The 13,899-nt window shown below is 41.8% G+C and overlaps 1 protein-coding gene across 1 annotated transcript; it reads right to left on the bottom strand.

Annotated features, from left to right (window-relative positions):
• Nucleotides 1–7,133: 7,133 nt before the first annotated feature.
• On the bottom strand, nucleotides 7,134–12,485 carry LOC131125768 (histamine H3 receptor-like). The gene is made up of 3 exons (XM_058067626.2): nucleotides 12,068–12,485; nucleotides 11,656–11,822; nucleotides 7,134–7,892 (listed from the first exon to the last, which is right to left on the bottom strand). The coding sequence occupies exons 1-3, from the start codon at nucleotides 12,309–12,311 to the stop codon at nucleotides 7,134–7,136; spliced, it is 1,170 nt and encodes a 389-aa protein (XP_057923609.2). The 5' UTR covers nucleotides 12,312–12,485.
• Nucleotides 12,486–13,899: the final 1,414 nt, after the last annotated feature.

Here is a 13,899-nt window from a genome sequence, read left to right as displayed (position 1 = left end):
TCTATGTTCCCTGTCTGGGCTTTGGTTTCCTTTTTGGACACTCTTATTTTGTATTGGACTTCCTGTTTTCCCGTGTCTGCCTTGGTTGTCCTTATGTCCCACACCTGTCCCTAATCTGTGCTGTCTATTTAGTTCAGGTGTGTGCTTCTCCCTGCGTGGGATCATTATCGTTTGTCCGTCTGCCTCATGAGTTGCTTTATCCCGCTGCTGCTAATATTGCAAGCAATAAATATTTTTACCTGCATTTGGTCCTGCTCTCTGCATCCTGGGGTCGCACCGCAAAGCAATCAAGCCCTGACAATTTGGCTGTTTTCTGCTTCAATGTTGGCATAAGATCAATGTAATGTATTGTTTTGCTCATGTGAAGTCATGTGGTGTAGAACATAATTACAAACACATATTTAAACAAAGTTGATAAATCATGTCATTGACCAATTAAAAGGCTTATTTACTGTTACTATGTCTATTATATTGCTAATATGAGTGTTAATGTGACTATAGGGGTGTTATTTCATGTCCAGAGGACTCTACTAATCATTCATTCATTCATTTTCTACCGCTTATCCTCACGAGGGTCGCGGGGGTGCTGGAGCCTATCCCAGCTGTCTTCGGACAAGAGGCGAGGTACACCCTGGACTGGTGGCCAGCCAATCACAGGGCACATATAGAGGGGAGAACATACAAACTCCACACAGAGATGGCCCAGGGTGGACTTGAACTAGAGTCTTCTAGCTGTTAGGCCTGCGTGCTAACCACACAACCACCGTGCAGCCCCCTGTTAAAATTCATTCATTCATTCATTTTCTACCGCTTTTTCCTCACGAGGGTCATGGGGGGTTCTGGAGCCTATCCCAGCTGTCTTTGGGCGAGAGGCGGGGTACACCCTGGACTGGTCGCCAGCCAATCACAGGGCACATATAGACAAACAACCATTCACACTCACATTCATATCTATGGACAATTTGGAGTCACCAATTAACCTAGCATGAATGTGGGAAGAAACCGGAGTACGTGAAAAAAAACCACGCATGCACGGGGAGAACATGCAAACTCCACACAGAGATGGCCCAGGGTGGAATTGAACCCAGATCTCCTAGCTGTGAGGTCTGCATGCTAACACATGACCACCGTGCAGCCTGACTCTAATAATCTTTTTTTTTTTAAGCATATTTAGAAGGTGAAAATATTGGATTTATAAATAAGATAGGAACCCTACTTATTAAAAAAAATTCACGTATGACAGTCAGGTCTGGTACCAATTAACCGCGATAAATGACGGATTGCTATAGACTAAAAATGTTCCTTGGCAGAAGAACATACCTGCACTCCACGTCTCGCTTCTTCTGTTTTCACTTTAACCTTTAACCCTTTTTGAATTCTAAGCCTCCCAGTCAACCGTCATCACTTTCCCTTCTTCCTCCCACCAGCCTTTCACTCCCAGTGCGTCCCTTGTATTGTAAACAGCTCACAAAAGCAAGACAAGGTCTCTGCTCATGTTCCCCCAGCCTCCCTCTGTTCTCGCAGCTATTTGTTATTGTCTCCCCGCTATCTCACGCATGTGTTTTTGCCTCCATCGCGATTTCTTTACTCCGCGTTAGAAAAAGCAAAAGTTAATTAAATATGGAACGAGACGGAGCAGGCATCTCTTTAAACTATCATGTCATTAAAATGGTGTCCCAAGGAGATCGGCTTAAAAGGAGACGTAGAACAATGTCTTCTCAGTCTGATATTTATGGGCCTGGTTATGTAAACACGCTCCCTTTTATTCTCTATGTATATTTCATGTAATTATCACTTTTTGTAGCACTTTCCCCATGAGAGTTTTGCAGAGGGAAAGAGTTACTATGGGAATGTCATTAGAGGAGACGACTGGTACAGTGCTGCAATGGTGCCGTGCTTGGGGGGGGGGAGTCTACATTTTTGTCTTGGTACAAACTTTTATCTATATTTGACTTCATCATTTAAAATCATCACTCTCTTTATGTTGCTGCCTGAAACCCATGACCAATGTTGGCCCTTTTAATTAAGAGAACACTCACATGATACAACACTATTAACCTTGCAACGCAACCTACACTTGGTGTTCCCAGCCTCTCATTTTCTTGGGTGGGTGGGTGGCTGCTTTTTCTCCCCTTTTGGAGTTCAACAGCTACTGCGGTGTTACTATCCAAGCAGTAGCTGATGTAATTCTACATTTGATCAAACTTACTTAAGATTTGACAGATCAAAATAGCAGTGCTGCATATATATGACTTCTATCAAAATGTGTGATTGGGACATTCAATACTTTTTGGTTCAGCACAAGAATGATGGAAACTGTAGTATTTTTAGCATAAACATAAAACCAATTTACTACAATCTATTTCTACAATATACACACATTAACAAATGCTACAATTGCTACAATTGCTGTAATTATCATTATAGTTTTCCCTCAATTTATGGAAATAAGTTAGAGAGTTCAAAGAATCATGCTTAAGTTATGCATGCAAATATATAAATCATTTACATCTATTTGTCCAGTCCTACAGTTTGTCATTGTAGTTTTCTAAAAATAATGTTAAAAAATGTTCTTGTCTCATACTTGTGAACCCAATCCTTGAGCAAGCGATGGAGCCCTTGGTTGCTACCGATGCCGCGTCATCAGTACGTTATTAAGGTCAATGCATTTAGAATACCTGGAAAGTAGAAAAGCGTCATACAACTGAAAGCCCAGTTAGTGTTTTGGTGGAATTTGGGTGTTCTCTTTTTTTTTAACCACATTTTCCCAACTTTGTTTTATTGTAGGGCGGCACGGCGGACGAGTGGTTAGCGCGCAGACCTCACAGCTAGGAGACCAGGGTTTAATTCCACCCTCGGCCATCTCTGTGTGGAGTTTAACATGTTCTCCCCGTGCTTGCGTGGGTTTTTGCCGGGTACTCCGGTTTCCTCCCACATTCCCACATCCCACATTCCAAAAACATGCTAGGTTAATTGGCGACTCCAAATTGTCCATAGGTATGAATGTGAGTGTGAATGGTTGTTTGTCTATATGTGCCCTGTGATTGGCTGGCGACCAGTCCAGGGTGTACCCCGTCTCTCGCCCGAAGACAGCTGGGATAGGCTCCAGCAACCCCCGCGACCCTCGTGAGGAAAAGCGGTAGAAAATGAATGAATGAATGTTTTATTGTACAATTAGGTACTATTTTTCATTTTTTGGCATGAAAAAAACGCCATTATAAAAATATGAATGCTCAGTTTAGATGACATTTAGACACATCATAGAGATCCAATGTCCAAAAGCTGTTTCCCTCTGAACGCCCCGACTAGCACTTTAGAGGGTCTGCTGGCTGATACAAGAGCATCTTGCAGAGTCAGCGCCATATGAAAGAGGGGAACCTTGGTTTCATGCATGCTGCAGACTAGGAAAAAGCGTTGCTGGCTGTGCTGTACTTTGCCACCTTGCACTCAAACATGATGTACACTGCACACGGGTGATTCTAAGTAAAGCCACATGCACTTAGATGCACATGGAAGTAGACAAGCGGATACATAAGCTAAAAACTATGTACATGGAACGCACTACGACATGCTTTTTTTATTGTTCTTCTTTATTGCTCTGCTGCAAGGTCAAAAGGCGTCCAAGTAATCTAACTACTTAAGCGACAATAGAAGGTCTGCCATTACCGCTTTACCCACCAGAGGCAGATCCGGCTCTCCAGCACAGCTGAACCTGCCATATTGCTATCCGGCCTGACCCCAGCACACAGGCGGCGCAAACCTGAGCCGAGTTGCGAGCATCGACGGCCATAACCACTGAAGAATTGCTTTTAATCAACGTCTGAAATGAGGGTGACTTGAAGCGTCGCCCCATGCTGATTAAATGTAATTGTTTAATTGCCAAGTGCTGGGAACCCATCCTAAGAGGATTCCGACGGAATTATTTAATCTCTAGTCAGGAAGTACACTGCAGGAAAAAAAGGATAGAGAGAAAGAGGAGAAAAATAAAGCAGAAATAGTCTTGTTTTTATTTTGGGGTACTCATGAAATATGAAAAGCGCTCTACATTAAGCAAACGCCACCGTGCACTAGTGGACCTTAAGTGATGCTCCAACCTCAAAGAGGTCTGACCTGCACCCCTGCTTGAGTGTTTCAGTCGTTTTGCTTTAGTGCAACATACCACAACACATTGGTCATAGCCTTGTTGTGTTCAATGCTCAAAGCTGAATTTAACAGACTCTTTATATTTTAGGACACTTTACATTAACTGTGGTGTTAATGATATTAGATAAGGGATGGTCACAGCGTTAGATCACTCTAACAAAGAGGAAGAGTTTAACAGTTTAGAACAATCTTAGGTTTCCCAAAGTCAGTAAAATTATATTCCTATGAAATCATAACTGCTAATTGTTAAATATTTTTTTAAAGAATATTTTATTTCTGTTTTATTGAATATCTTTATTTAAAATTTGCCTAATGTCTCTTCCGTCTCTCCATGCAGGTCACTTGTGTGTGGGTGCATGTGTGTGTATATGTGTATGAATGACAAATTAAAAGCACAAATACAGACACACCATCAACATGAGCACAGAGTTTGTTTTTCAGCGAGAAAATCATAATGTTGGTTGTTTGGTGTGTGGGTGACAGGCAGTGTGCTAGCATTAATTAAAGTTGATTTTGTGCACCGAACCACACAAGATCAGCATTTGGGAGCAAATAGGTGAAAAGGAAAATGTGACAAATACAGTATAAGTCTCCCTGCGTGATGTCTGAGCAAGTTAGCACAAGCATACAACTATTTTGTATTCAAATAAAGTCGGAAAGGTTGCCAACACAATGAATCAAAACATGGAAAAACTGTTGTATTTCTAACAATAATCAATAAACTTTAGGGTCAGGCTTTGCATTTGACATCAGCTAGTCTGCTTTGGGGGAAGTTACTGAACAGTCCTGCACTGGCTGGACAGGCACATCTAAAGCTATTTGTATTTCACTGTTCTACCACTAGGTGTGTGTGTGTAGACATACATAGCTGCGCATTAATATACCCATTTTCCTACAATGGACAAATCCCATACTTTGCGTGGGAATGTTCTTCCGCACACTCGACGCACACATCTCGGCAGTGGTTTGCTTCACAAGATATAGGCAAGAGGAAAAATGTTTGCTCTTTTCCAAAGTCAAAGCTGATGTGTGCGAGTATCTTATTTAGCCTGAAACACAAAGATAATAGGTCTTCTTTCACGGATGACTGAAGGAAGTAAAAATAGACACATTAATCCATTATAAAAATAGTTGTTTGTTTATTGGATAATCATCAACTTGTCGATTAATTAAGATGAATAAAAGTTATTTACAATGGCTGTTTTTATATACTTAATTGTGCACAGACTAGTACTGGGCCATGGCCTGGTGGTTGGGGACCCCTGCTGTGTAGGACAACTGTCTTTCTCTTTGCAAAGGACTTGTCTTGTGTGTATTTAGGTCCTACATGTTTACCAGATTAACACCTTTCATCTTTGTTTTCCACCAAGCTCCGCCTCTTGGATATAATCTCAGCAGCGTCCCTGTCGCAACCTGGCGCTGTGGCACACACATGCCATGACATTTCAATCTATCATCAAAATCAATAGCAGCTATCCTGCTCATATAACTACACACAATGTTAGTGGGCCTCACCATCACACAGTTACACACAAACTAAACCCAGCCTCTCTGTTCCTCTGATAAATGCAGGACTGTCACCTCTAGGGTTTGCAACCACCCACCCCCCATCACTCCCTTGGTCAGAAGTGTGGGTCAGTCCACACCCCCAAGACAGGAAAAGGGGCAGGACATTGGTCTCTGCAGCTGTGCCTGTCCTCTGTGCACCTGACCATGGGCCCAGATGTGCTCATGAGCAGCAATGACAATTTGAACAATGGGAGTCCCCGGTGGGACCCTGGCACCTGCAAATGGAACCCCCGCTATCTAATATGAGAGTGTAATTACCGCTCCACAACACCATCCTGGAATTTATCAAACCGAATAATAATTACAAAACAAAAGTATGTAAGTGCAAAACAGAGTTCAAGTCATTTATTTTAAATCATGAAAAAGTCAATCCATAAAGACGCTACATTTCTCACAAAAAGGAATATATTTTCTCAAGTCAATAATTTTTCTCTAAAACTCCATTACTTTTTACAAGCATGATAACATTTAAAGACTTTATTCATTAAATTACTGTATTATGTAAACAACACAACAGTAAAAGCACATATAAACTCTTTTCTTTCCAAGGATTATTAAGATATATTGTCTGTCTGGAGCTAAGATAACACACAAAGTTGGTGCAGAGACATACTGTTTTGCATTTAAGTATTAATTCAAACACACACACACTGCAGTGAGAGAGCAATTTGGGTCAACGAGAAAAACTTTGAAGCTGTGGAGCTTTGCTCAGAGTAAAAAGCTTCAAAGATGAATGGCGACATCTAGCGGCACGTAGACGAACACACACCCTGATATCACAGTTGAGTGGTACAGTACTTGTAAACATGTTTTGTTCTTTTTATGCATTTTTTTTGTGCAGTACAACAGTTCTGAATTTTATTATTCATTCAGTTTGTATTGTATATTATAGTCCTTTATAAGAGTAATAATGGTAAAGGCGAGAGAGGAAAATACATTTTATGACAACGATAACTTCATGTATGTGTGTATTTTCCATTCACTTGTACTTACTGGCAACATCACAGTGACAGCAACATTGATCCTTCATGCAAGTACAGTCATAGTATACAATCAAGGGTTAGTTTGTCAAAAAGGTTACAGTGACAAACATTTAACATATTTATGGTGTGTGAAAACACCATTAAAAAATATATTTTTAACATTTTCCCTTGTGAGAGCTATGTTTACAAAATGAAAATGGCCGAGAGCTACTCATTTTCATGTAGTTCACACTGAATATGCTTTTTTTGCCAGAACATTAAGAAAATGTTGATATCCAGAACTCATATTATTAACTGAAAACCTGGATGAAAAGCAGGCTTGCGGGCACCTCATGTGGTCGTGGGGGGGCTCTCTGGTGCCCGCAGGGATCGTGTTGGTGAGCCCTGATATACAACAGAGTTGATGTGTTCTAATACTTCACAGTTTTTAGCATATGGTCAGTGGCTAGCTTGAAGGACAGATAAAGGGGGAGTAGTCGAACGATGCTTCTTTGGGCATAGAATCTTAGCAAAGGCCCTACGGAAGCTGCTGTGACACAGTGGGTAGAGGAAAGGGTTAATGGCAGAGTTGAGCCACAGGAGCCAGAAGGTGACCTCATACCAGTGATGCGGGATGCATCGCCCTCTGCAGGCAGCACGGATGATCATCAGTAGGGTGTACGGTGCCCAGCAGATGGCAAACACACACACAATGATGGCCAGGGACTTTGCAATTTTCTTATCTCTGGACAGACGGTTAGGCTGGGCCACCCTGCTGCTCGATAGATCCACTTTGCCCAAATTGGGAGAGGAAGCTGGGGAATGGATGGAGCCTCGCACACCCAGCTTACCCCCCATCCTCCAAGTGTGGGACAAGGGGATGCCTTCCCCCTGAGTGGACATGGGTTCAGCCAGCTGAAGGTTGAGCTGAGCCTCCCGACAGCGGAGCCTCCTCTTGCGTATGTTAAGATAAATGCTGAGGTTGAAGAAAGCCACCGAGATGAATGGAGAGAAGAACTCCAGCATGGAAGCGCACAGCAGGAAGTACCAGGAGTGATAAAACTCTGCAAAGCATTCATCCTCTGGCACCCGACTTTGACCCACCACTAGCTCCCAGAAGATGATGGCCGGGCCGTACAGGACAAAGGCTAGGACCCACACAGCAATCATCTTGATGATGGCTGGATGAGACATGCTCTGTCTGGCCCGATAACTCACCTGCAGTAAATAAATGCAAAGCTCACTTTACAACAACAAATCAATTGGCGAGCATGTCGAGCTGTAACGGATTACTTTTTGTGAATACATTTTTGCATTGTATCTCTGTGTGGAGTTTGCATATTCTCCCCGTGCATGCGTGGGTACTCCGGTTTCCTCCCACATTCCAAAAACATGCTAGGTTAATTGGCGACTCCAAATTGTCCATAGGTATGAATGTGAGTGTGAATGGTTGTTTGTCTATATGTGCCCTGTGATTGGCTGGCGACCAGTCCAGGGTGTACCTCGCCTCTCGCCTGAAGACAGCTGGGATAGGCTCCAGCACCCCCCGCGACCCTCGTGAGGAAAAAGCGGTAGAAAATGAATGAATGATTTTTGAATTGTTTGAAAGACTTATAATAAATAATACCCGTTCAGTAAGCAACATGCATTTCCGGGACAACAATGACAACATTCATATAACATTTGCCGCCCCAGAACAGTATTTATTAGAGACAATACCACCGAAACCAAGAGTTCTGACATTATCCCAATTGAACACCCACTTTGTGTGTACTGTTCGTGCTAGATTGACCAGACACCACCATGTTGGCGGACTTGCAACGACTCCTGATTGAGGAATGGCATACCATCCCACAGCAGTGTGTGACCTGGATGTTATGGCTGTGTGGTCCTTTCATATGCTACTTCCCCCCCCCCTTTTTATTGATAAGACTTCAATTATCCACTCCAACAATATTGACAAAAAAGGTCTGTAGAAACAACAGAATAAGTAGAAAATTATTCTGCTGAAGGATGAATAAGAACTGTTGAATATAAATCAAACTTTTCCCTGGTAGGAAGCGGTTGTCCTAACCATCTCAACCCCACCCTCTGTATCTAATTTGACTTCCATTTTTTCCTTTCAAAGACACACTTTTGTCATGTCACTGCTGACGACATTTTATCTGTCAGTGTTCAGAGAGAAAGGCTTTTAAGAAAAATGCTATTGGGCCTGCCAGCGGTCCGCTTCTGCCACGATTGATCTATGTTAGCAGGACGATGGCGGCGCCAAGAGGAGGACCTCGATGATCAAAGCTGGCTAATTAAAGAAGAGCATCTCGCACTCCGTCGCTCTCTTTTTATGGTATTTGTTTTCATCACTCTGATGTACAGTGTTTGCTTGTGAAAGGAAAGAGAACGCCGTCTTTGTCTACCAAGCGACCCCCTGTTCCACGTCCTCACACGTGTACAGAATGAGCACTTCAATGGCGATGTGGAGAATTTTTCAAAGGGCATTTTAGCACAGTGTTGTTTTTTTCTGTTTTCCAAATCTGGACAAAAAGTATAATTCGGTTGTGACACAGGGCTGAGCTGGGTCAGCCATGATTAACCTGTCCAGGTGGAATGTTTGGGGGAAATGGTGGCACTGCCACCCCAACCAGTGACCTCGAACACTCAGTAGACAGGAAGGAAGCCACAGATGCGTCCCAGGCCATCTCCTGAATACCGTTATACCTTAAAAATTGATCATAATCCTTTTTTCAAAATACCCATAGAAAACATGGAAATTGAATTGATCTGTTCAGTTGACTTTGCATTGTGTTTTTTAGCGTCATTAACTATTCAAGTATAAAAGGATAATTCAACAGTGTAATGGTGGATGGCAGTAAAATTTATATATCCATCAGGGAATTGAATCAATGGATTACATGTGGGGGGCCAAATCCAACCTGCGGTGCAATTTCATCCGGTCCGCGGAACCGTTCCAAAAATAGCCATTATTTGGCTTCCCTCACACACCTTATCAAACAAAGTGATTACAGCTATCTGAGTAAGTGAGCGATTCCTCTGGTATATTTACTACTCTGGCATTTTGATTTCAGCCCCATCGGACCCAAAGGCTTTGCTCGGATTTGGATGATGTCAGCAGTTCTGGTTCATGATTGGCTCTTAATAAACCAATCACAATCAAGAAATGACATCACACAATCACATCAATCTATCACATCAATGTTGTACAGTAATATTGTACATAGAAGAGAATTCTAGACCATTCTTAAAAAGGGAGCCAGATTCAAAGAACATTCAAAACAACTTAACTGTACATTACTAAAAATAACACCTTAAAAAGGCATAACACAGACAAAAGTGATCATTTTAAATTGGGGAATGCATAATCTGACCGTTCCATAGATACACATCTCACAGAATGTGATGTTTTTGCCCATCCATCTCTTTTCTATGCCACTTATCCTCTAGGATAGCGGGTATCCCCACTGTCTTTGGGCGAGAGGTGGGACAGGACACACACAGACAAACAACCATTTACACCCGCATCCATACCTATGGACAATTTGGGGTCACCAATTAACCACATGTTTTAGGAATGTGGGAGGAAACCGGAGTATCCGGAGAAAACCCACGCACGAACGGGTGTTGATATAAAATAATGTGGCTTTTGCTGGACATTGCAAGAATGATGAAGGGGAGGTCGATCAACAATCACTATATTAAAATTAAAACTAACAACTACGCCAAATGTCCAGTTCGGCCCTCAACCTAAAGTAGGCTGTCTCTAAAACATTTCAACATTTCTCTCATCCAAGCAGGCGTCATCACTTCATGCTCATGATAGGACATACAGTATCTCCTCTGAGGGGACGTGTAGGACCAAAGTATTTATCCTCCAATGTGGAGATGATTCAATGCCCTGAGAAAAGTTTATAAGTCATGTCTGTAAGCCTCCTTAACACCTTGCTGTTTCGACCGCCCACCGGTTTTACGCTGCTAAATATTAGTCCTACATGTATTTTATCTACATATTTACATTGCTAATGTTAGCATGCTAGTAGTCCTAAGATGGTAAAGTTAGCAAGCTAACACCTAGCATCATAGCGGTAAGTGTATATATATATGTATATCTAATATCTAATATCTAATATATTAGTCCTGCATGTATTTTATCTACATATATTAATGTTAGCATGCTAGTAGAGCTAAGATGCTAACGTTAGCATGCTAACACCTAGCATCATAGTGGTAAGTGTATGTATATAGTATATATATCAGTGTATATATATATATACACACTACTAGCATGCTAACATTAGCAATGTAGATGTATATGTGTCTACCCATGAAAATAGCACAAAATGCGAGTATGCTAATATTAGCATGTTAACACCTAGCATGACCAGGTAGGCTTTGGAACGATCTGAATCAGTTGACATTTTGCATTCCGAAAAATGGGGACATCAAGAAAAGTGGGAAGTCTTGGAATGTGGAAAATGGCATGAATGTCCTTAAGTAGGATGTAACTAAACTCTTTATATCAAAGGCAATTTGACTTCTGGAAGAAAAAATGTGGGAAGGCTAATAGCATGAATGTTGTGACTTTGTAGAATGAGTTATGTGAGAATGAGGTGAATGGGTTGAGAAGTGTAGCAGTAGTAGTAGGTAATAGCAGTTTTACGGAAAAGTGTGAATTTGGGAAAAATATTGAATTTTTTGCCATATGAATATAGGTAGCCGTGTTGGACAGTTTGATGTTGAAATGGCTTGAATCGGTTGAGAAATGTGGCAGTAATAGCAGATAATTATTTTTCAGGAAAAGGGAGAATTTGATGAAAATTTGGAATTTTGAATCACCCCCAAAATGTAATCAGTTCTGACTCTGCAAGTTTTTTTTATCGCTTTATATGACATACTTTCACATTCTCCCAAAGGCCATCTCCGACCACACCAAAGGACCGCTAAAGGGGGAGGGGAGTTCAGCACTTACTGCTCTGGTGACTGACAAGAAGCGGTCATAGCTGATGAGGACGATGCTGAAGACGGATGCGGAGCAAAGCAGGTAGTCCATGACCAGCCACAGCTTACACAGTCCTCTGCCCAGCGTCCACCTTCCAGTCAGGATGTAGGGGATGTAGACCGGGATACAGAATGCTCCTAAATGCAGTAGTGCAACAGTTGTGTTAGAAAAAATATAAGTTGATTATTAGTTAAAAATTAATTTTGAAAGGTATTAATCAAATTAGTCTATTTATCATGTAACGACTATACATTTATTTAACCAACAGCTGGTTTAAAGTAGCTAAACAGTTCCAGGATGACTCAGTCAGCATTTTTGAGAATGCATTGTTCAATTTGTAATTTGCACACTATTTGTGGACCCCATAAACACATTTACTTACCCACGAGAAAGTCAGATATAGCCAAATTCAGGAAGTAGTAATTACACTGCCTCCGCAGACTCTTGTCCATTTTAAAGGCAAACATGACCAGTGCGTTCCCCAAAACTGTCACCACCACCAAAGTCACCATCATCACCATTAAAATGGCAAAAACCGGTCTGGAGAACACAAGGCTACTTTGCACTCTGGCTGGGCCATCGTCAAAGTGATACCCGGTGGAGTTGGTTTCAATATGCTCCTCCATGTGGTCCACGCTGCAGTGATGCTCCTTCTTCGTTGTTCTGTCCTCACAACTAATGACACCGGTGAGACGGCAACAGGTGCCTCCGTGAATGGACGCTGTTTCCACACATTCCTAAAGGAACGTCTCAGTTGTTCCCAACTGAGGAGCACTCGTGAAGCAAAATAGGTTTTACCTTGGTTTTATGTCCAGAGGTGCTCACCGAGTACAGCAAGATTGAGTGGAAACATCAGCTTAGTGTGGGCTGCAAGAGAACAGTAAACTCGGATCTCGCCTCATACCACTCGGCGTTTCAGTTAGAGACCATCAACAAATTACAAGCAAACAAAAATAGTACTATTTCTACTAGCTTTGTGTTGTCTTTTCGGTATAATCATCATTTGAAACATGATGTATTGTTATTGTGTTGTGTGTGTTATACGTGAGAGATTTATTCAGCTAAAAAGATTTTCACACATATATTTGGACAGACGTTGTGAGGGACTCCCTAAAGATATTTCCACTGTCAATTACACTGTGCACCTTTTATTTGGTTTCATTCATTTAAAAAACAACCTGTTCAATAGGAATTACACATTCTGATGATTTTAGATCATTATTTAGTCTGATGATGTTTTTATAAATCGCATTGCTTTGCAATTTATAATAACAGTGTATAATTTTAACAGGAGGAGACAAGGGTTCAATTCCACCCTTGGCCATCTCTGTGTGGAGTTTGCATGTTCTCCCCGTGCATGCGTGGGTTTTTTCCGGGTACTCCGGTTTCCTCCCACATTCCAAAATCAAGTTAGGTTAATTGGCGACTCCAAATTATCCATAGGTATGAATGTGAGTGTGAATGGTTGTTTGTCTATATGTGCCCTGTGATTGGCTGGCGACCAGTCCAGGGTGTACCCCGCCTCTCGCCCGGAAACAGCTGGGATAGGCTCCAGCACCCCTGCGACCCTTGTGAGGAAAAGCGGTATAAAATGAATGAATTAGTTAATTAATTTTAACAGGGGGCTGCACGGTGTGCGTGTGGTTAGTGCGCAGGCCTCACAGCTAGGAGACCCTAGTTCAATTCCACCCTCGGCCATCTCTGTGTGGAGTTTGCATGTTCTCCCCGTGCATGCGTGGGTTTTCTTCGGGTAGTGGCGACCAGTCCAGGGTCCAGTCCAGCAGTCCACCTCTTGCCCGAAGACAGCTGGGATAGGCTCCAGCACCCCCGCAACCCTTGTGAGGGCAAGAAAATGAATGAATGAATTTCAACAGAAATTTCAACAAGAATTACTTAAAACTAATTCAAAATGTATTTTTAAAAAATGTTTCATACAATATTGTTTTTTGTATTGAATCTTTATTTAACCTGGTGAAACCTAGGATACACAATCTCTTTTTCAAAAGCAAAAAGGGACAGTAAAAAAAAGTTGAAAAAGCCAGTGGATCATAGCCTGTAATGTCCATGTAAGTTCTGAGATAAAACGGAACCAACCCAAGTAGAGCTTTGTATAAAGGTCAATGAGTGGATCTCCTGTCAGACAGGGATGACCATTCAGATCTTTTTTACAAAGTGCAATGATAAGTCAAACCTTTACAATATGAATATACATAC

This window comes from Doryrhamphus excisus, linkage group LG6 (genome assembly GCF_037039965.1).
Source record: "Doryrhamphus excisus strain RoL-2023G ecotype Guam linkage group LG6, RoL_Dexc_Guam_v1.1, whole genome shotgun sequence".
Classification (NCBI taxonomy): domain Eukaryota; kingdom Metazoa; phylum Chordata; class Actinopteri; order Syngnathiformes; family Syngnathidae; genus Doryrhamphus; species Doryrhamphus excisus.
The sequence above is the reverse complement of the archived record's forward strand: the minus strand, read 5'-3'. Positions and strand labels throughout refer to the sequence as shown.